At 52.2% G+C, this 23,796-nt stretch overlaps 1 protein-coding gene across 3 annotated transcripts in view; it reads left to right on the forward strand.

Annotated features, from left to right (window-relative positions):
- The window catches only part of ndst1b (N-deacetylase/N-sulfotransferase (heparan glucosaminyl) 1b), a 379,285-nt gene that overhangs the window by 323,756 nt on the left and 31,733 nt on the right, over window positions 1-23,796 (forward strand). For all 3 annotated transcript variants that reach the window (XM_085996019.1, XM_085996018.1, XM_085996020.1), the window contains 4 exons: window positions 4,155-4,251; window positions 17,309-17,432; window positions 21,224-21,398; window positions 22,262-22,432. In XM_085996019.1, coding sequence (XP_085852145.1) covers window positions 4,155-4,251; window positions 17,309-17,432; window positions 21,224-21,398; window positions 22,262-22,432 — 567 coding nt within the window. The remainder of the gene's footprint in view (window positions 1-4,154; window positions 4,252-17,308; window positions 17,433-21,223; window positions 21,399-22,261; window positions 22,433-23,796) is intronic.

Raw genomic sequence — 23,796 nt, forward strand, 5'->3', positions numbered from 1 at the left:
TCCAGCACCAGGCCTCCTGTTCCCCTCTCTCCAGCACCAGGCCTCCTGTTCCCCTCTCTCCAGCACCGGGCCTCCTGTTCCCCTCTCTCCAGCACCAGGCCTCCTGTTCCCCTCTCTCCCGCTGCAGGCCTCCTGTTCCCCTCTCTCCCGCTGCAGGCCTCCTGTTCCCCTCTCTCCGACTGCAGGCCTCCTGTTCCCCCCTCTCCCGCTGCAGGCCTCCTGTTCCCCTCTCTCCCGCACCAGGCCTCCTGTTCCCCTCTCTCCAGCACCAGGCCTCCTGTTCCCCTCTCTCCAGCACCAGGCCTCCTGTTCCCCTCTCTCCAGCACCGGGCCTCCTGTTCCCCTCTCTCCAGCACCAGGCCTCCTGTTCCCCTCTCTCCAGCACCAGGCCTCCTGTTCCCCTCTCTCCAGCACCAGGCCTCCTGTTCCCCTCTCTCCGGCACCAGGCCGCCTGTTCCCCTCTCTCCGGCACCAGGCCTCCTGTTCCCCTCTCTCCGGCACCAGGCCGCCTGTTCCCCTCTCTCCGGCACCAGGCCTCCTGTTCCCCTCTCTCCGGCACCAGGCCTCCTGTTCCCCTCTCTCCCGCTGCAGGCCTCCTGTTCCCCTCTCTCCAGCACCAGGCCTCCTGTTCCCTCTCTCCGGCACCAGGCCTCCTGTTCCCCTCTCTCCAGCACCAGGCCTCCTGTTCCCTCTCTCCAGCACCAGGCCTCCTGTTCCCCTCTCTCCCGCTGCAGGCCTCCTGTTCCCCTCTCTCCCGCTGCAGGCCTCCTGTTCCCCTCTCTCCAGCACCGGGCCTCCTGTTCCCGTCTCTCCAGCAGCAGGCCTCCTGTTCCCTCTCTCCAGCACCAGGCCTCCTGTTCCCCTCTCTCCAGCACCAGGCCTCCTGTTCCCTCTCTCCAGCACCAGGCCTCCTGTTCCCCTCTCTCCAGCAGCAGGCCTCCTGTTCCCCTCTCTCCAGCACCAGGCCTCCTGTTCCCCTCTCTCCAGCACCAGGCCTCCTGTTCCCCTCTCTCCAGCACCAGGCCTCCTGTTCCCCTCTCTCCAGCACCAGGCCTCCTGTTCCCCTCTCTCCCGCTGCAGGCCTCCTGTTCCCCTCTCTCCCGCTGCAGGCCTCCTGTTCCCCTCTCTCCCGCTGCAGGCCTCCTGTTCCCCTCTCTCCCGCTGCAGGCCTCCTGTTCCCCTCTCTCCAGCACCAGGCCTCCTGTTCCCCTCTCTCCCGCTGCTGGCCTCCTGTTCCCCTCTCTCCCGCTGCAGGCCTCCTGTTCCTCTCTCTCCGGCACCAGGCCTCCTGTTCCCCTCTCTCCGGCACCAGGCCTCCTGTTCCCTCTCTCCGGCACCAGGCCTCCTGTTCCCTCTCTCCGGCACCAGGCCTCCTGTTCCCCTCTCTCCAGCACCAGGCCTCCTGTTCCCTCTCTCCAGCACCAGGCCTCCTGTTCCCCTCTCTCCCGCTGCAGGCCTCCTGTTCCCCTCTCTCCCGCTGCAGGCCTCCTGTTCCCCTCTCTCCAGCACCGGGCCTCCTGTTCCCCTCTCTCCAGCACCAGGCCTCCTGTTCCCTCTCTCCAGCACCAGGCCTCCTGTTCCCCTCTCTCCAGCACCAGGCCTCCTGTTCCCCTCTCTCTGGCAGCAGGCCTCCTGTTCCCTCTCTCCAGCACCAGGCCTCCTGTTCCCCTCTCTCCCGCTGCAGGCCTCCTGTTCCCCTCTCTCCAACACCAGGCCTCCTGTTCCCCTCTCTCCGGCACCAGGCCTCCTGTTCCCCTCTCTCCCGCTGCAGGCCTCCTGTTCCCCTCTCTCCAGCACCAGGCCTCCTGTTCCCCTCTCTCCCGCTGCAGGCCTCCTGTTCCCCTCTCTCCCGCTGCAGGCCTCCTGTTCCCCTCTCTCCAGCACCAGGCCTCCTGTTCCCCTCTCTCCAGCACCAGGCCTCCTGTTCCCCTCTCTCCAGCACCAGGCCTCCTGTTCCCCTCTCTCCAGCACCAGGCCTCCTGTTCCCTCTCTCCAGCACCAGGCCTCCTGTCCCCTCTCTCCAGCACCAGGCCTCCTGTTCCCCTCTCTCCAGCACCAGGCCTCCTGTTCCCCTCTCTCCAGCACCAGGCCTCCTGTTCCCCTCTCTCCAGCACCAGGCCTCCTGTTCCCCTCTCTCCCGCTGCAGGCCTCCTGTTCCCCTCTCTCCAGCACCTGGCCTCCTGTTCCCCTCTCTCCAGCACCAGGCCTCCTGTTCCCCTCTCTCCAGCACCAGGCCTCCTGTTCCCCTCTCTCCAGCACCTGGCCTCCTGTTCCCCTCTCTCCAGCACCAGGCCTCCTGTTCCCTCTCTCCAGCACCAGGCCTCCTGTTCCCCTCTCTCCCGCTGCAGGCCTCCTGTTCCCCTCTCTCCAGCACCAGGCCTCCTGTTCCCCTCTCTCCGGCACCAGGCCTCCTGTTCCCCTCTCTCCCGCTGCAGGCCTCCTGTTCCCCTCTCTCCAGCACCAGGCCTCCTGTTCCCCTCTCTCCAGCACCAGGCCTCCTGTTCCCCTCTCTCCAGCACCAGGCCTCCTGTTCCCCTCTCTCCAGCACCAGGCCTCCTGTTCCCCTCTCTCCAGCACCTGGCCTCCTGTTCCCCTCTCTCCGGCACCAGGCCTCCTGTTCCCCTCTCTCCCGCTGCAGGCCTCCTGTTCCCCTCTCTCCCGCTGCAGGCCTCCTGTTCCCCTCTCTCCAGCACCTGGCCTCCTGTTCCCCTCTCTCCAGCACCAGGCCTCCTGTTCCCCTCTCTCCAGCACCAGGCCTCCTGTTCCCCTCTCTCCAGCACCTGGCCTCCTGTTCCCCTCTCTCCAGCACCAGGCCTCCTGTTCCCTCTCTCCAGCACCAGGCCTCCTGTTCCCCTCTCTCCCGCTGCAGGCCTCCTGTTCCCCTCTCTCCAGCACCAGGCCTCCTGTTCCCCTCTCTCCGGCACCAGGCCTCCTGTTCCCCTCTCTCCCGCTGCAGGCCTCCTGTTCCCCTCTCTCCAGCACCAGGCCTCCTGTTCCCCTCTCTCCAGCACCAGGCCTCCTGTTCCCCTCTCTCCAGCACCAGGCCTCCTGTTCCCCTCTCTCCAGCACCAGGCCTCCTGTTCCCCTCTCTCCAGCACCTGGCCTCCTGTTCCCCTCTCTCCAGCACCAGGCCTCCTGTTCCCCTCTCTCCAGCACCTGGCCTCCTGTTCCCCTCTCTCCAGCACCAGGCCTCCTCCCACGTCCTATCGCTGATGCAATGCAGGGAACATTCAGCCGGCATAAAATCAAATTGCTCACCCTCTGGGGAGCCACAGTGACTGATGGGACATTTTATACGTTGGGTCAGAGATGCTTTTTTACCCAGTTTTTAGAAAGAAAGAAAGACTTACATTTCTATAGCGCCTTTCACGACCACCGGACGTCCCAAAGTGCTTTACAGCCAATGAAGCACTTTTTGGAGTGTAGTCACTGTTGTAATGTGGGAAACGCGGCAGCCAATTGGCGCACAGCAAGCTCCCACAAACAGCAATGTGATAATAACCAGATAATCTGTTTTAGTGATGTTGATTGAGGGATAAATATTGACCCCAGGGAGAACTCCCCTGCTCTTCAAAATAGTGGCCATGGGATCTTTTATGTCCACCTGGTTTAACATCTCATCCGAAAGATGGCACCTCCGACAGTGCAGCACTCCCTCAGTACTGCCCCTCCGACAGTGGAGCACTCCCTCAGTACTGCCCCTCCGACAGTGCAGCACTCCCTCAGTACTGCCCCTCCGACAGTGGAGCACTCCCTCAGTACTGCCCCTCCGACAGTGCGGCGCTCCCCCAGTACTGCCCCTCCGACAGTGTGGCGCTCCCTCAGTACTGCCCCTCCGACAGTGCAGCGCTCCCTCAGTACTGCCCCTCCGACAGTGCAGCGCTCCCTCAGTACTGCCCCTCTGACAGTGCAGCGCTCCCTCAGTACTGCCCCTCCGACAGTGCAGCGCTCCCTCAGCACGGCACTGGGAGTATCAGCCTAGATTTTTGTGCTCAAGTCCCTGGAGTGGGACTTGAACCCACAACCTTCTGACTCAGAGGTGAGAGAGAGAGAGTGCTCCCCATGGAGCCACAGCTGACATTTATGGGGCTAGAAAACAGGACGTGTCGCCCTCACAGGACTCTCTTATCTGTGTTCTCTCTGCTCTGTTTCAGGATCCTTGCGAAGACAGGAGGCACAAAGACATCTGGTCAAAAGAAAAAACATGTGATAGGCTTCCAAAACTTCTCGTTATTGGCCCGCAGAAGTCAGGTAACTGTACAAGACCCAAGGACTTTTTAAAATGTAATTCTTCCCCTTTTTTGTTCTATAAAGTACGATATTTTCTCCTTGCACCACACATCAATCCGAGGCCAAGAAAAGGACTAATCTGGCTCCTGGAAGGCAGGCACCACGCATCAACCCAGAGTGACACACCCTCTTGTTCTTGCTTTCTACCAGCGGGACAGCATCTCGGCTCCGCTTTCATCGAATCATAGAATAGTACATCACAGAAGGAGGCCATTCGGCCCATTTGAGTCAGCTTTGTGCTCCTTATCCATGCCTTCTGTTGCCTGGGCCCGAAGCTCTGGAATTCCCTCCCTAAACCTCTCCACCTCGCTACCTCTCTTTCCTCCTTTAAGACGCCCCTTAAGACCGACCTCTTTGACCAAGCTTTTGGTCACCTGCCCTAATTTCTCCTTATGTAGCTCGGTGTCAAATTTTTTGTCTTCTAACACTCCTGTGCAGCGCCTTGGGACGTTTTACTACATTAAAGGCACTATATAAATACAAGTTGTTGTTATCCGTGCAGGAAAAACGAGGAGCCTGCTGTGTGGGGAAGCGGCGGCGTCTCACATCCTGCTCCGTGATGCAGCACAGTGCACGCAGCACAGTGCATGCAGCACAATGCATGGTTAACGCTCTGTGTGTATCCCTACCCCCTCCCCAATATTGCTTTGGAGGGACATAAATACTGTCGCAAGACAAAACTCTACCTTGCATCCATTTTCAGTTTGCGGTGACTATTCCACGTGACGTCCTCAAATGTACATATATTGGAAACTGGGTGGTGCGTTCCTTTTACTTCTGTGAACACAGGAACAGGAGGAGGCCATTCAGCCCCTCGAGCCTGTTCCGCCATTCAGTGAGATCAGGGCTGATCTGCGACCTAACTCCATCCACCCGCCTTTGCCCCATATCCCTTAATACCTTTGGTTAACAAAAATCTATCAATCTCCGATTTAAAATTAACAATTGACCTCGTATCAATTGCCGTTTGCGGAAGAGAGTTCCAAACTTCTACCACCCTTTGTGTGTAGAAGTGTTTCCTAATTTCACTCCTGAAAGGTCTGGCTCTAATTTTTAGACTCTGCCCCCTATTCCTAGAATCCCCAACCAGCGGAAATAGTTTCTCTCTATCTACCCTATCTGTTCCCCTTAATATCCTGAAAACTTCGATCAGATCACCCCTTAACCTTCTAGACCGAGATTTAAATCCAGCCTAGACCGACTGTGATGAAAGTCTCCCCTGTGCGTTGTCTACAAAGATGCTGCATGAAATGAGTGGGGCTGTCTCGCTCTGATTCCCGCTGGGCTTAAATCAGCAAAGCACAACTGCTTTCAGTTTCCCTCCGAGGGGTGTGGTGTGGGGAAAATTCCCACTGCTGCAGTTACGCAGTGCGAGACTGGGATTAAAGCATGTTGCTGAGGCAGAATACAGCGAACTTTACTGTGTGCAGTAACTGATGTGGCAGTTCCCAATTCTACTACTGGCTACCAAAGTTGGAAACCTTTCCAGACTATGGCTTTGAGTACAAATGTTCACCAAAAATGATTGAACATCTGTTAGCAATTGTTCAGCGAAATTGTTCTTTTTGTTGGAACTTTTTTTGTGCTGTGACCATGAGGCCTCTGTATCGAGTTCAAGCTATCACAATACTTGCTGGCTGGGCTGGCCCGTGTTCTAATGATCGACTACAAGCCTGTCATTACCACATCCAGTTGGCCAGCCAAATACTATATGCTCTTTACACGGGCTGTGGAATTAAAGTGGGCGTGTCAAACACATGAAGGAACTCAAAGACGTTAAACACAAGAATGGTGTAAGGAAACTGGGAACGGCGAATGTGCTAACAGGAGGTAAAATGATTAGGGGGAAGTGCAGAAATGTAAAATAGATTTGAAAGGATTCACAGATTAGCGTTCACTGATTCTGGGCACCGCACATTAGGAAGGATGTGAAGGCCTTAGAGAGGGTTGAGAAAAGATTTACGAGAATGGTTCCAGGGATGAGGGACTTCAGCTACGTGGATAGACTGGAGAAGCTGGGGTTGTTCTCCTTGGAGCAAAGAAGGTTGAGAGGAGATTGATAGCGGTGTTCAAAATCATGAGCGGTCTGGACACAGTAGATAGAGAGAAACTGTTCCCATTGGTGGAAGGGTCAGGAACCAGAGGACACAGATTCAAGGTGATTGGCAAAAGAAGCAAAGGCGACAAAGAAACATAGAAGATAGGAGCAGGAGTAGGCCATTCGGCCCCTCGAGCCTGATCCGCCATTTAATGAGATCATGGCTGATCATCCAAATTCAGTACCCTGTCCCTGCTTTCTCCCCATTAGCCTTAAGAAATATATCTAACTCCTTCTTGAATATATTTAATGAATTGGCCTCTACTGCCTTCTGTGGTAGAGAATTCCACAGGTTCACCACTCTCTGGGTGAAGAAATTCCTCCTCATCTCAGTCCTAAATGACTTACCCCTTATCCTTAGACTGTGACCCCTGGTTCTGGACTCCCCCGTCATCGGGAACAGCCTTCCTGCATCTAGTCTGTCTAGTCCTGTTAGAATTTTATAAGTTTCAATGAGATCCCCTCTCATTCTTCTAAACTCCAGTGAGTATAAGCCCAATCGACCCAATCTCTCCTCATACGTCATTCCTGCCATCCCAGGTATCAGTGGCGACATGAGGGAAAACTTTTTTACACAGCGAGTGGTTAGGATCTGGAATGCACTGCCTGAAAGGGTAGTGGAGGCAGACGCAATCACAGCTTTCAAAAGTCAATTGGATAAAGTACCTGAAGGAAAAGAATTTGCAGGGCTACGGGGAAAGGGCGGGGGAGTGGGACTAGCTGAAGTGCTCTTGCAGAGAGCCGGCACGGGCTCAACGGGCCGAATGGCCTCCTTCTATGCTGTAACCATTGTATGATTGTAGTACAAGCTGTGCCTAAACCTGGTCTGAACAGCTTCAGGTCTGTTCACAAGGGAATGAAGGGGGTATGGGAACAGGGCAGTCACAAGTTGAGGACTGCTCCTCGTGGAGGAGAAGCTCTGGTTGAGCCAAATGGCCCGTTTCCATGCTGTCATTTCAATTTATTTGCCAGTAACGCTCTTGTGTTTACCCAGCTGGTGGACATGTGGAGCATTAAACAACGTCACCTTCTCATGCAGACTGGGCTGGCCTCACTGCACACATTGCCCACCCAGCTCCCTGTGGAGCTCAGAGTGGCACCACAGATCAGTGCGTTGCTAGTCCCACAAGGAAAGAAGCATTGCTTGATTTAGCTCCGGGAAATGAAGTGGGGCGAATAACTGAGGTGAGAGTCAGAGGACGAGTGGCAAATCGTGACCACAGCATAGTTGGGTTCAGTGTAAGAATAGAAAAGGATAATGAAGAGTCAAAGATACGGATGCTGGGCCGGAAAGCAGCAAAGTTCAGAGAGATAAAAAGGGATCTGGCCCCAGTGAACTGGGCAGGAGTAGTTGACAAACAGTTTGACAAACCAGCAGTGGGAAATCTTCAAGTATGAGTTGGATAAAAGTACAAAATAGATACAAGCCTAGAAGTAAAAAAGGGGTGCATCAAAGTATAGTGCTCTGTGGGTAATTAGAGATTAAAGCTAAAGTGAAACTTACAGCAAGGCATGTTATTGAGCTCGTGCTAAACAGTACTAAAGATAATCAAGAGGAGTAAAGATGGTGCAGTAGGAAGTTCTTTTTAAAATTAATTCTCGGGATGTGGCCATTGCTGGCAAGACCGGCATTTATTGCCCATCACCTCGTTACGCTGAGAAGGTGGCGGGCTGCCTTCTTGAAGTGCTGGAGTGGTTTGCTACAACTGAGTGGCTGACTAGTCCACTTCAGAGGAAGGCAAAGAGTTAACCACGTTGGTGTGGGACTGGAGTCACGTGTAGGCCCAGACCGGGTAAGGACGGCAGGTTTCCTTCACTAAAGGGACATTAGCCAATCAGATGGGTTTTTACCGACAATCCGACAGCTTCGTGGTCATGTTTACTGATAGCCAGCTTTTCATTTCCAGATATTTTTTCATTCAAATATTTTTTGAGTTCACAATCTCAAACTGCCGTGGTGGAATTAGATTGTCAGTCCAGGCCTCTGGATTATAGGGTTCAATGCCGGGTCCACTTTTGTTCTCTGTATATATAGATGATTCGGTCTTGCTATAGGGAACACAATCTTGAAATTGGTTAACATAAAAAGTCGGCAGTTTGACATATAGTGAGGAGGACTACAAAGGATTTCAGGGAGACATAGGCGGGTTAGTGGAATGGGCAGACAGGTGGCAGATGCAGTTTAACGTGGATAAGTGTGAGATAATACATTTGGGGAGGATACAAAAACAAGGAATGGGTGTGTACAACAAATGGAAAGACACTGAAGGGTGTGGATGAACAGAGACATCAAATCAACCCATTGTGTGAGCCTTTCTGGGTGCCAGCAGTTTTAGATTGAGATTGGGCAGTGATTGTTGGCATTACCATGGAGTCTGAACCTGTTCTCATCCCAGACCCACACATGCACACTTTCCAGCAGCGATCACTAGCTGGTGACTTGAAGCGGGAACCCTGGCTGCGATTGAATTTGTTCCCCCTCCCCAGGCCGAACAGCTGCCCCAGCTGAGCTCCGTTAACTCAGCGTAGATTGGGCCTCAAACTGCTGACCTACTGGCCTGTATATCTCAGTCGTGCATTGGGCAATGCCTTTACTCAGCAGGTTATTCACCCTCAAAGCCTCCTTGAAAAAGTGCAACATCCCCACCGACACCTGGGAATCCCTGGGCCAAGACCGCACAAAGTGGAGGAGAAGCATCCGGGAAGGCGCCGAACACCTCGAGTCTCTTCGCTGGGAGCAAGCGCACGTCAACCCAGGCACCCCACCCACCCACCCCTTCAACCACCATCTGCCCCACCTGTGACAGAGACTGTAAGTCCCGCATTGGACTCATCAGTCACCTGAGAACTCATTTTTAATGTGGAAGCAAGTCATCCTCGGTTCCAAGGGACTGCCTAAGATGATGATGATTGGGGACACTTATCCTGTTTCTTTAATTTTTTAAGAAAAGGCTGCTTTTTGTCAATAGCCAGTAATTGGGGTGTTTTCCCTCTTGCAGCTGGCTTGGCTGAGTGACCACGGCAGTGCAGGATCAGACCGTAGGGACAGCTGCAGGCAGCAGGACCAGCGCGTTTATTAGCAAATGTCAAAACTGGGCATCAGCTCTCTGGAAAAAATGTGTTCCTCCCTGTCCCCAGCTGTTCCTGGAATTCTGGCATTAACAGACGTGGAAAAAAAACTGCATGGCGATCACCACTGATTGCTACTACTGCCAAGCTGCTCTTGGTACTGTCATGGTAGCTTCCTAGTATTGGCACGGTGTGCCAGTTAAAGGCGCCCACGGTAGCTGTCGTACGTGCCAATTAGCAATCACCCCTTTATTGCAGTGTCCCATTTAAATCAATAAGCAAACTCAACAAGAATTTATATTTAAAGGCAGATTTTCTGCTTGCTGAGAAAGGATGTTCTTGCCATGGAGGGAGTGCAGCGAAGATTCACCAGGCTGATACCTGGGATAGCAGGAATGACGTATGAGGAGAGATTGGGTCGATTGGGTTTGTACTCGCTGGAGTTTAGAAGAATGAGAGGGGATCTCATTGAAACTTATAAAATTCTGACAGGACTGGACAGACTAGATGCAGGAAGGATGTTCCCGATGGTCGGGGAGTCCAGAACCAGGGGTCACAGTCTAAGGATAAGGGGTAAGCCATTTAGGACAGAGATGAGGAGGAATTTCTTCACCCAGAGAGTGGTGAACCTGTGGAATTCTCTACCACAGAAGACAGTTGAGGCCAGTTCATTAAATATATTCAAGAAGGAGTTGGATATATTTCTTATGGCTAAAGGGAGATGGGGAGAAAGCAGGGACCGGGTACTGAATTTGGATGATCAGCCATGATCGCATAGAATCACGGAGCAGGCTCGAGGGGCCGAATGGCCTACTCCTGCTCCTATCTTCTATGTTTCTATGTTGCTGGGATTGCATGTCACAAAATTGCACGCCCCCTGCCTGTGAGTTTCCATCTATTAATTTCAGTGAATGGGAAATCACAAGTTGGGAGTGCACCATAACCCAGCCCACACACCCAGCCTGCATTAAGAGGGTCGCAGTGGAACAATCTCCTCATCGTTGCCTTCAACGGAGCAAAATATCCAGCGCGCCACAGCTTGGACTCATTACTGAGCAGACATAGGGGGTTAGGGAAGCGGCCGGGGGATTGGTCCGAGAGATGAGGCTTTTGACGGTGGAGAGAGAATTCAAGTGTGGGGCCAAGATGGTTGAAGGTTCTGCAACTGATGGTAGAGCGAAGGGAGGCGGGGGCTTGGCGGGGGGACACAGTAGGCCAGTGTTGGAAGAACGGAAGGTGCAATCTGGGCTGGAGAAGGTGGCGCGGTTTGAGGCAGAGCAAGGCTGGAGAGGGATTTGGAGACAAGGCTGTGGATTTTGAAGATGACGCACTGAGAGATAATTTGGCTCGAACGGGACTTTGGGATTTAAGGCAGGTGGCAAGATCTGGCCGGGTTGCAGTTTATATAGGGGCTGAAAAACCTGAGACATGCGGTTATAACCGCACGAGTGAGAGTGATAACTCTGCCCTCCAAACTCATGCAACAGTTAATCAGCCGAGTCCGCTTCTAAGTGCAAGAAGACACTGTCCTGTTGCTGTAATAGCAAAGAATGCAAATCTTACATCCTGAAAATTTCACTCGGTGACCAATCGTGCATTCAGTTCAAAACTGCAGTAACCCACCTTCGTTCCGGGAAGTGCTCGGAAACCACCGTCATTTTATTTGTAAGAACAGCTTGAAAATAGTCAACCTTTCAGTCAGGCAGCGCCTAAATCTCTTATTGTCTGGCTTATCCAGGCTGGTGAGAAGAGGAAGAAATACTTTGATTTATAAAACACCTCATCACATTGCTCGCAAACATCTCAGTTCGATTCGCAAGCATCGATTACCCTGAAGTGCAGTAATTGTTACTGTTGCTTCTTCTCCAAATCCCCTTCCCCACCCACCACCCCGCACACCATTTTGTACGTAATTTTTTTTCTCTAACATAGTCCCACAGCATGAATCACGAAGCATATCCCTGACTCCCTGTGTCTACCACACCTAAAGTGACCACAGCAGCACAGGTTGACACCCCCTCTAACTTTTAATTTGCTCACCTTCTGGGAAAGCACCTTGGCAACTTTTGTTACCTCCTCGAGCAGTCCAGCGAAGATGGGAAATTTAACACATGGCCAGTCAGAGAGTGGAGCCCACACCCTCTCACTCTTGTGTGCTTATGTCCCACTGGATCATGCCGCGGTGCTGCCTTCCACTCACAATTAGGCTGGCCTTTTAGTGCCGTACTGAACGAGTGCCGCTTTGTCGGAAGTGCTGCCTTTGGGATAGAATGATAAACTGAGGCCCCATTCCCTGTTCCGGAGGTTCGAGGCGACGTAAAAGATCTCGCAGCACTACTCAAAGAAGAGCAAAGAGTTCTGCCAGTGCCCTGGCCAATATTCCTCCCTTACACGCCATCAGAACCAGATTAACTGGTAATTCATCTCCTTTGCGGTTTGTGGGACCCCACAATGCCTCATTTGCCTACATAACAACAGCTAAAGTCATTGGATGTGAAGCGCTCTGGGATGTCTCTGAGGAGGTGTTCCCTTTTTCAGTCGCAATGGGGTAAATTTTCGTTTGCACCGCCTGGGCGAGTGGTTTGCCCGCTCCTTGGAGAAAGCGCCCTATTTCTATTGCACTGAGGTCAAATGGAATGGAACTCTGCCGGGTTCTGCAACGGGCGGGTGACCCGCTCCACCAGGCAGCGAAAACAAACATTCACCCCAGTACTCTCCCTTCAACATCAGCGTGTCAACAAGGTTAGCGTACTTGGGTCACCTGTCAGGAAAGGGTGAACAGGCTGGGTCTCTTTCTCTTGGAAATACAAGGCTGAGGGGTGACCTAATAGAGGTCTTTAACATTATGAAAGGTTTGATAGGAGTAGACACGGAGAGAGTGTTTCCACTTGTGGGGAAGAGCAAAACTGGAGGCCATCAATATAAGACAGTCACCAAGAAATCCAATAGGGAATTCAGGAGAAACTTCTTTACCCAGAGAGTGGTGAGAATGTGGAACTCGCTACCACAGGGAGTGGTTGAGGCGAATAGTATCGATGCATTTAAGGGGGGGCTAGACAAGCATATGAGGGAGAAGGGAATAGAGGGTTATGCTGATCGAGTTAGATGAGGAAAGACGGGAGGAGGCTCGAGTGGAGCATAAACGCCGGCGTGGACTGGTTGGGCCGAATGGCCTGTTTCTGGGCCGAATGGCCTGTTTCTGGGCCGTATATCCGGTGTAATTGATTGTCTGCCAGCTACTCCGCAATCAGCCAGAATACGAGTCATTCCAGAACAAAGGGATGTGGAGTTACTGCCAGTCCCTATTCCCTTGTTGCATGGTGCCTCCGCTCCTGAGATATCTCCAGGTCTCAGCAGGACGTTTAAATACATTTGAGGAGAAGGTATTTAAATAAAAACACAACAAATAGGAGCAGGAGTCGGCCATTCGGCCCCTCGAACCTGCTCCGCCATTCAATAAGATCATGGCTGATCTGATCTTGGCCTCAACTCCACTTCCCTGCCCGCTCCCCATATCCCTTGACGTGCATTTGCAGGAATGATGGGGTAGTGCAATAAGTTAAATAAAAGTATACAGTAAAAACCTACGGCCAAGAGCACTTGCATTACACTCTGAATTGTTGATTAATAGACTCTGTTATCAGGTTCATTTATTTGCAAGAACAATACCCGAAGGCTTCTTACTTCTGGGATATCCTCTCTTGCTGTTTGAACTCTCTGTTCGTAGTGTGGGGCAGTTAGTGCAGTGGGAAGGTGAAAATGCTTACACCAAAGACCAGTTTGCAGTGTTATTCTTGTTAGCTCAGTTTTTAACCACCAATTTTCTCCCCTACTCCCCCTCTCTTGACGGCACTGAGCCACAGCTCCCTGTAGAACCTTGTCCAAGTGGCCATTCCCCATGTTCGAGTCTAGGTGAATCATTGGCTAATGGAGGGCATTACCCGACAACCACGCACACGCTTTATAGCCTGGGTTACTGGGTAGTGATCAGGAGTGGAACCCTGGCTGACCTTTCTCCTGCCTTGCCCTGGGTGCAGAGGCCAATTGTAGCTCTTCCACTTCTGCCCTGCTTCAAATTAATTGCCTCAATACATACCTGGAAAGGATCCTGAGATCTATTTGGTTCAGCACTAGGCTGGACAGTGCGTTTACCCACTAATCCATGCGTAGCTCTCTAGACTGTCTGCCCCGATGATGGTGGGGGAGGTTTAACAGCCGGGAGGATGGGTTTCCCAGAGTTCCTGCCAAATTTAACGGCAGGACACCTTTTACATTTTACAGGAAACTCTCGATTTACCGGCACCTAAATAACCATAAATCTCTGTTAACCGGCAAAATTCAGGAGTAGGTTCAGGTAAGTTTTACTTTATATTATTGGCCGTTCCTGGCTCTGTGGCCGTGTAACCGGGGTTCCTGCACTTGTTGCTGTGCAACAGGGACGCTTGGTCTGTGGCCGGGGTTCCTGCACCTGTTGCCGTGCAACAGGAACGCCTGGATCTGTGGCAGTGTACAGGGCTCTTGTACCTTTTACTATACCTCTCTGTAATCCAGACTTTTTGATAAACCGGCACCACGCCGGTCCCGGATAAAAAAGAGTTTCCTGTATTTGAATCCATTTCCCGATTAAGAGGCTGGCCGGCTGTTGGGCGGGCGGGTAGGCCTGCAGCACCAGGCCGCAGCCAGGGATCGGACATCGGGGAGGGGAGTCGGAAATGGTGGAGGGGGAGGTCCAATTGTGGCGATGGAAGCAGGTAAGCTTGAGGGGCCGAGGGGAAGCACTCTCGCTCCTTCTGGCCCACAAGCAGCGCTGGAAAGGCACGTACCTCTTCCACACAGCCATTCTCGCCTCCCCTCAGCTGTCGGATTTCCCGAGGCCCAGGAAACCAACGTTAAATCTGGAACAGAAATCAAATCGTCGGCACACAGCCTCATTAAAATATGTTAACGATGAACCCGCCTCCAGAGAGCCGGTCAGTCGCCCGAATCCCCCTCTGTTGAAATCACTAATGGAGGCGAGTTTCCCATTTTTTAACTTTTAACCCCCCGCCCGTCCTGGGGTTTAAAATTCCCCCCTCTAACAGAATCTTTTTTAAAAAAAGCACAAGGTATTTCACTGTTATGAAAATGTTCTGCCCCAGGGCAGCTCCCAACTCAAGTCCCACACACGAGGTGTTTGAGCCACTCGCTCGGGAAGAGTAGCTGAGACGGTTTCCCGATGCCCCGCCCCTCATGGTTTGCAGTCAGAATCAGGGGAAATTATAATGGGGAACAAAGAAATGGCAGACCAACTAAATACATATTTTGGTTCTGTCTTCACAAAGGAGGACACAAATAACCTCCCAGAGATGCCAGGGAACATAGGGTCTGATGAAAGGGTGGAACTGAAAGAAATCAGTATTTGTAGGGAAATGGTGTTAGGAAAATTGATGGGACTAAAGGCCGATAAATCCTCAGGGCCTGATAATCTACATCCCAGGGTACTTAAGGAAGTGGCCCTAGAAATAGTAGATGCATTGCTGGTCATCTTCCAGAACTCGATAGACTCTGGAACGGTACCCATGGATTTGCGGGTAGCTAATGTCACCCCACTATTCAAAAAAGGTGGTAGAGAAAAGGCGGGGAATTATAGACCGGTAAGCCTGACATCGGTAGTGGGGAAAATGCTAGAGTCCATTATAAAAGATGTAATAGCAGAGCACTTGGAAAGCAGTGACTGGATCGGACAAAGTCAACATGGATTTACAAAAGGTAAATCGTGCTTGACTAATCTACTGGAATTTTTTGAGGATGTAACTGGTAAAATAGATAAGGGAGAACCAGTGGATGTGGTGTATTTGGACTTTCAGAAGGCTTTCGATAAGGTCCCGCATAAAAGATTAGTGTGCAAAATTAAGGCACATGGGATTGGGGGCAAGGTATTGACTTGGATAGAGAACTGGTTGACGGACAGAAAGCAAAGAGTTGGAATAAACGGGTTGTTTTCCGAGTGGCAGGCAGTGACTAGTGGGGTACCGCAAGGATCGGTCCTAGGACCCCAGCTGTTCACAATATATATTAATGATCTGGACGAGGGAATTGGATGTAATATCTCCAAATTTGCAGACGACACAAAGCTGGGTGGGAGGGTATGCTGTGAGGAGGATGTCGTGAAACTCAAGTACAATTTGGACAGGTTGGGTGATTGGGCAGAAACATGGCAAATGCACTATAATGTGGATAAATGTGAGGTTATCCACTTTGGAGGCAAAAACAGGAAGGCAGATTATTTTTTGAATGGCAATAGATTGGGAGAAGGGGCAGTGCAAAGAGACCTGGGTGTTCTTGTGCACCAGTCGCTGAAGGTAAGCATGCAGGTGCAGCAGGCGGTTAAGAAGGCAAATGGTATGTTGGCCTTCGTAGCAAGAAGGTTCGAGTACAGGAACAAGGATGTCTTGCTGCAGTTGTACAGGGCCTTGGTGAGACCGCACCTTGAGTAAGGTGTGCAGTTTTGGTCGCCTTACCTGAGGAAGGATGTTCTTGCCATGGAAGGAGTGCAGCGAAGATTCACCAGGCTGATACCTGGGATGGCAGGAATGACGTATGAGGAGAGATTGTGTCGATTGGACTTATACTCACTGGAGTTTAGAAGATTGAGAGGGGATCTCATCGAAACCTATAAAATTCTGTCAGGCCTGGACAGACTAGATGCAGGAAGGATGTTTCCGATGGCCGGGGAGTCCAGAACCAGGGGTCATAGTCTAAGGATAAGGGGTAAGCCATTTAGGACTGAAATGAGGAGGAATTTCTTCACCCAGAGAGTGGTGAACCTGCGGAATTCTCTGCCAAAGAGGGCGATGGAGGCCAGTTCATTAAATATATTCAAGAAGGAGTTGGATATATTTCTTAAGGCTAAAGGGATCAAGGGATATGGGGAGAAGGCAGGGACAGGGTACTGAATTTGGATGATCAGCCATGATCTCATTGAATGGCGGAGCAGGCTCGAAGGGCCGAATGGCCTACTCCTGCTCCTATCTTCTATGTTTCTACCTTCGGAGGACCCTCTTCCAGGTGGACCGTGACCAAAGCTGAAGAACCCCTCCTACCCTTTATGATGAGGGTGGGTTGCGACGGGGGCACATCCGTCGGACTCGAATACCCCCACTGGACGGCGCTCCGCTCTCTGCTTGAACCCAACCCCTCTGACTCGGTGATGGGACTGCTTACTCCCCCAAGCGGACTTGTGAGCAGAAAGCAAAATACTGCGAATGCTGGAAATTTGAAACTAAAACAGAAAAATGTTGGAAACACTCAGCAGGTCAGGGTGCATCCGTGGAGAGAGAAACAGAGTTAGCAGTTCGGGTGTGGTCCCTTCATCAAAGCTAATCAAAAACGAAGGGAAAGGGATCACAATGAAGGAGTAAAAGAGACGAAGGGAAATCGCACCAAGAAGAGGAGCAGAACTTCTTTCAGGTGGGCATTCCTGGAAGAGAAGTGGCCGCGAATTCAAGAAATAAAACAGCATGAAACTGCAGGTGCTGGTAATGTGAAACAAAACCGGGGGATGCTGGAAACACGCAGGCGGTCGGGGAGCATGTGTGGAGAGAGCAGAGGGGTTAGAGTTTTGGGTGTGGGCCCTTGGTCTTTAGGCGGAGTTAGACAACGTTTAGTTAACTGCAAATGTGAATATTCGGGGAGTGAGCTGTTGGGCCTCACACACTCGAATATTTTGTTTGGATCAGGGACTGTAATGAGAGTCGTTGGGAAGACACGGGAATCCTGGTTTGAATTACAGCCACCCACATTTAGTTACACGTTTACATAAAGCTACACCATAAAGTAACCGAAGATTAACGGCGATCCCTTTCTCCCCAGGTACCACGGCTCTCTTTCTTTTCCTCACTATGCATGCGGACATCACCAGCAATTCTCCAAACCCAGACACCTTTGAGGAGCTGCAGTTCTTCAACGGACCGAACTACCATAAGGGCATTGACTGGTAAGGCGGCGATGGGAACTGCCTGCACCGTGCGCTCGCCCACGGCAGGGACACGCCTTACACTCCCGTCTACATTATCAGTTAAATTATTGGGGGAAGTACAGCCTTGTCCTTGGTTACAAAACTCAACTAATCAGCGGAATGTAAGGGGTTGTGTATTTTGGAATGCTTTCTTTGAGTTTAAGCTGAGCCAGTTTAAAAAAGCAATTCCAGAAACACTTCTTCACACAAATGGCTGAGAGACTGCTGAGAACGCTGCCCTGCAGGCTATAAAGGCGGAGGTGTTTAAAAGGGAGACAAATCTGTACTTGCATTTCTGTAGCGCCTTTCACGACCACCGGACGTCTCAAAGCACTTTACAGCCAATGAAGTACTTTTTCAAGTGTAGTCACTGTTGTAATGTAGGAAACGCGGCAGCCAATTTGCACACAGCAAGCTCCCACAAACAGCAGTGTGATAATGACCAGATAATGGCCTAGAAATTCAGTGGGCTGCGCCACCAGTTAGCGCCCTCAGTGGCTTTAGCGCCACTGGCCACGCCTCCCGCGATATTTAGCGGGGCGCTAATGGCAGCGTTAGCTTGTAGCGCTGCGCCGCCACCGATGACGTCATTGGTGTGCGCAGCACCCCGCTCCCGCTCCGATCGCAATATTTGGTCGCGCCCACCTCTGTAACGCCGGTCGCAAATCGCGACCGGTTCACAGGGCCTACCTGTGGCGGTAGTGGCGCAAATTAAGGTGGAGGTGCGGGGCGGCCATTTTTTCCGGTGGCCGCCTGCCAGCGCCTCCTCGCGCCGCCTTCCCCGGCCTCCTGATCCACCCCCCGGGCAGTGCCGGCTGTGTCCCAAAAGCCCGGCACTTCTCCTCGGTATCGGGCTCTTTTGCTGGCACTCGCGATCGGTGATCGCGCTGGTGCAGGCACCTCCCCCTTAAGAAGGGGAGGAAGGCCTGCAGTACCGCAGCGTGCCGTGCCGCAGCATGTGGCGCTGTGGCACGTAGCGCGGCGTTATTCAGTTTGAGCGCCCCAAGCGGGACGCGGGGAGCCTCGAGCAGCGCCCCGAGTCCCTCTTGGGGCGCTCCCACTGAATATCGGGAGGGCGCACGCGGCTCTGGCCGGAGCACAAATTCCGGCGCCCAGGCGAGCTTGGCGCCCCAAACGCGGCGCCACCGAATTTTTAGCCCAATATGTTTTAGTGATGTTGATTGAGGGATAAATATTGACCGCAGGACACCGGGGAGAACTCCCCTGCTCTTCTTCCAATAGTGGCCATGGGATCTTTTATGTCCACCTGAGAGAGCAGACAGGGTCTCGGTTTAACATCTCATCCGAAAGACCGCACTGCCGACAGTGTGGCACTCCCTCAGTCACTGCATTGGGAGTGTCCGCCTAGATTTTTATGCTCAAGTCTCTGGAATGGGACTTGAACCCACAACCTTCTGACTCAGAGACGAGGGTGCTACCCACTGAGCTACCGGCTGACACTGTGTGTAAGGGGATTAAGGAATGTAGGGAAAGGGCATGGAATTACAAGTAAAGATTCAGAGCTGCGTTCAATGGCTAACAAAATGGCAGAACGAGCTGGAAGGGCCAAATGCCCCGCTCCTGTTCCTGTGCAGTGATTTCTGGCCTAGACTGCTACCTGCCATGGTCTAAAAGCTACGAGGTGTAATCCATGTGACTGCTAGAAATCATTGTGTGCTGCACTGACGAACCAGACAATGGCGGCTTTTGGCCGATGGTGTCTGACGTAAGAAAACTACTAGGCACTTGGTCTGAGTGTTAAACAAGACTTTAATCAACTGTTTCACAACATGGAGATCTAGTTGCGTCCTTCACTAGTTCCTGTTAAAGAATGTCCTGCGCAAGCTGGGCCCGTGCCCGAGTATTTTTACTCTCCCTGGACACCGCCACCAGCAGGCCGCCCAGTATTATTTCATAAGTCATTTCCACATGAATGACAAGATTCATGTCAGTGTCCAAGCTGCCAAATCGATCAATCTGGAGACAACGTCCCTGACTCTGTACATTCCCCTTTTCCTTAGCACCACCTGCCAGCCCCCCCCCCCCCCCCCCCACACATTGATGACAGTGCATTCAGTTCCCTCCTTCTCGTGGAGCTCCGTATAAACCTCCACACCTTTAAATAAAAACCTTCCTCTCTCTGACGAAGTTTTTGGTCACCCCTTCTAATGAATCCCTTGCAGCCCAGTGTCCCCTTATTTGTGACGTGCTTTAGGATAGTTCTTGTGTTAAATGCGCTGTATACGTGCAAATTGTGCATCACTTGAGCCGACACCACGTTATTTGGCTGCAGACAGTAAGCTAGTGTGTAACGTAGTAGAATTGCACTACTCTGTAGTGTATGTATTAGTAAAGTCCCAACAAGCATTGTTTATATCTGAATTTGTATCCGATAGGTATTTACATCCCCATGTAAAATAAAAACAGAAAATGCTGCAACTGTACAGCGGATCCATCAACGTCTGCAAAAGGAAAAGATTAGTTAACATTTTACATAAGAACCTAAGAAATAGGAGCAGGAGTTGGCCATTCGCCCCTCGAGCCTGCTCCGCCATTCAATAAGATCACGGCTGACCTTCGACCCCAACTCCACTTTCCCGCCCGATCCCCATATCCCTCGATTCCCCTAGAGTCCAAAAATCTATCGATCTCAGCCTTGAATATACTCAACGACTGAGCCTCCACAGCCCTCTGGGGCAGAGAATTCCAAAGATTCACCACCCTCTGAGTGAAGAAATTCCTCCTCATCTTCGTCCTAAATGGCCGACCCCTTATCCTGAGACTGTGACCCCTAGTTCTAGACTCTCCAGCCAGGGGGAAACATCCTCTCAGCATCTACCCTGTCAATCCCCCTCAGAATCTTATATGTTTCAATGAGATCACCTCTCATTCTTCTAAACTCCAGAACATAGGCCCATTCTACACAATCTCTCCTCATAGGACAATTCTCTCACCCCAGGAATCAATCTAGTGAACCTTCGTTGCACCGCCTCTAAGGTAAGTCTATCCTTCCTCAGGTAAGGAGATCAAAACTCCAGGGCCGTGTAGCCTGATCCTGCTCCTATTTCGTGTGTCTAATTCTGTTAGATTCAGGAGATGGTTCTGTGATAGTGGATTGGCGGTTAGGATCAGATCAGCCATGATCTTATTGAATGGCGGAGCAGGCTCGAGGGGCCGATTGGCCTACTCCTGCTCCTATTTCTTATGTTCTTATGTTAGTACTCCAAGTGTTGTCTCACCAACGCCCTAGATATTTGATTTGGGTAGAGGCCCTTCTTCAGAACATTTATTTTCCCTCAAACACCAGGGGACACAAGTTAAGAGGCAGTTGGATGTGTTTTAGGCGAGCGAGGGTTTGAAGAATATGAGGCGAAGACAGGTAGCCGAGGTTGAGATCAATCAGAAAGGGGCGGGTTTGATGCACCGTGAACACTCCGGCTGGAGTTTTCAGCTGAGGCTCTCTCCGGCTGCGATTCATTGTTCATCTCAATGGCCGGGAAACTCGCAGGTTGGCGAGGGCACGTTGGGCACAGCCTTACTGTCTAGGAGCATGTGTGAGAAATGATCGGTGGGATGTTTCAGGAGGGCTGCGAGATCTGCACCCCGGCGTGATTCAGCGCCATCAGGAGAGAACGAGAGAGAGAGAGAGAGAATTGGAGGGAAAGGGGAAAACACAGTGCTCCTTGGGTTACTGAGTAAACCACTTCGCCCATCGAGCGCGCCTCCACTTTCCCAATGCCACTGACTCCCATCTTTCTCTTCCACGACAGGTATATGGATTTCTTTCCTGTTCCTTCTAACACCAGCTCGGATTTTTTCTTCGAGAAGAGTGCGAATTACTTTGATTCCGAGGTGACCCCGAAGCGGGCAGCAGCCCTGCTGCCGAAGGCGAAGATCATCACCATCCTGATCAGCCCCGCGGACCGGGCCTACTCTTGGTACCAGGTGCGGACTGGCTTACCTCTTCGACCGGACGCACCTAAAAAAAAAAACATTAAAAGATCAAACATACTAGAAGTGGATTTAGCGGGCGGTGTTTATACTTCAAATGTGCAGTAAGGAGTTTTATAAGTGTAACGCATTGGCGAGTGGTTGAGGCAGGAGCTGTGCCAACATTCAAGACGAGATTGGATAGGCGGGTGAAGGTAAAGGGCAGATGGGAACAGGGAGGTTAAATGTGATCTGGACGATTTGGCCGCGTGGAGGGTAAACGCTGACTGGTTGGCACCAACGGCCCATTTCCGTGTGGTGACCTCCACGTAGGCTACACACTGCTTTTGCCACCTGGGTTCAGATCTACCCTGCTGTGACGAGGGCAGAGTCGCTTCTGCCTGCCGCCTACGAGGGTCCGACTTGAAATGAGTGAGAGCAGCCAGCAGTGAGTGTGGGCTCACAGCCAAACACGGGCCACAGTTCGGTACAAACGGCTTAGATTGGCAGGGTGGCAGTTGAAAAGTGCCGCAGTGGTGCGGCAGTGTGTCCACTTCCAAAGAGGGTGCGTGCGCGCGCACTTGGCGGGGAGACGTTGGATGAGAGCGTGGTCGCGCTTAGCTGTGATATTCTCCGCAGTGAGTGGTTTTCCAACGCTCCATGTCCAGGCTCACACTTCAGCTATGGACGAGGCACCATGCTGCTACTGGTGGCTGTGGAACCAAGACCTTCAGCAAATGGGAGAGGACAATATGTTTTATTGAATGTCTTCCCACAATATCCTGCACCCAGCACGTTATTACGTACAACCTAAATAAGGACAGAGGTTTTTTTTCTCTTATTTGGAAATAAATATTTGTTTCTCGTGTCATTCCCAGCATCAGCGAGCCCACGATGACCCCATGGCCCTGAAGTATAGTTTCTACGAGGTGATCACTGCCAGAGTGGACACGATACCGAAGCTGAGAGCTCTCCAGAATCGGTGCTTGATTCCAGGCTGGTACGCAGTGCACATCGAGCGCTGGCTTAACCACTACCATGCCAACCAGGCAAGTTCGCTCCATTGTAATTTGGGGGCAGTGGGCAAGCGCGACGTGAGATAGTGGCCAGGCCGGAGAGTAGAGGACAGTAGCATGCCAGGCCGGAGAGTAGCGGGCCAGGCCGGAGAGGAGAGGCGAGGCTAGGCTAGGCCGGAGAGTAGCGGGCAAGGCCCGAGAGGAGTGGAGAGGCCAGGCCAGAGAGGAGCGGGCCAGGCCTGAGAGGAGTGGAGAGGCCAGGCCAGGCCAGAGAGTAGAGGGCAAGACCGGAGAGTAGGGGACAAGGCCCGAGAGGAGCGGGCCAGGCCCGAGTGGAGAGGCCAGGCCAGGCCGGAGAGTAGAGGGCAAGGCCCGAGAGGAGCGGGCCAGGCCCGAGTGGAGTGGAGAGGCCAGGCCGGAGAGTAGGGGGCAAGGCCCGAGAGGAGCGGGCCAGGCCCAAGAGGAGTGAAGAGGCCAGGCCAGACCGGAGAGTAGGGGGCAAGGCCCGAGAGGAGTAGAGTGGATAGGCCAGGCCGGAGAGTAGGGGGCAAGGCCCCAGAAGAGCGGCCCAGGCCCAAGCGGAGAGGCCGAGAGGAGAGGACAGTAGCACACCAGACCGGAGAGTAGGGGCCAGTCAGCGTCCATGGCAAGGATACAGAGTCTGGCGGGGACCAAGGGCAATAGCTTCCGTTTCCCCAGTGTTTCACGGTATAAGAAGTGGCCTTCAGTTTTAACGCCACTGTATAGAAAGACATGTTAGGTATAAAGAGGATTGTGAAGTGTGTGATTCACTGTTTTCTGCTGCGTCCTGTCCGCTTACCTGTTTTCTGTAAATTAGCAGGGTGTTGTGCCTGATGTATATTCAGTCTGCTTGTTGAAGCGAGGAGAATGACCTGGGCGGACCTGACACTGTCCAGCAGCTGCTGCACAGAGGAAGGATTCTCTGTTGCAATCCCCACGTCTCGCTGTCATTTACCGAGAGATCGGGCAGGAGAAGGCCCGTTCTGGATCATAGGAGACTCGAGGTCCGCTATCGAGAGTGGCCAGTGACAAACCTGAGGCGTCTCCAGCTTAAAAACCCCAAAACGCGAAACTCCCTTTTGATGTTTTACTGGTGGAGAGTGCTCATGAATAGGGGGATTTTTCACCTTGCAGCTGATGTTATTCAGGGATACAGAACCATAGAATGATACAGCACAGAAGGAGGCCATTCGGCCCATTGAGCCTGTGCCAGCTCTTTGAACGAGCTCTCCAATTAGTCCCACTCCCTCTGCTCTTTCCCCACAGCCCTGTCATTTTTCCACTTCAAGTATTTATCCAATTCCCTTTTGAAAGTTACTATTGAATCTGCTTCCACCGCCTTGCAGGCAGGCAGCACGTTCCAGATCACAACAACT

Source organism: Somniosus microcephalus, chromosome 8, assembly GCF_052327205.1.
Source record: "Somniosus microcephalus isolate GS21.2 chromosome 8, FLI_Smic_1.0, whole genome shotgun sequence".
Classification (NCBI taxonomy): domain Eukaryota; kingdom Metazoa; phylum Chordata; class Chondrichthyes; order Squaliformes; family Somniosidae; genus Somniosus; species Somniosus microcephalus.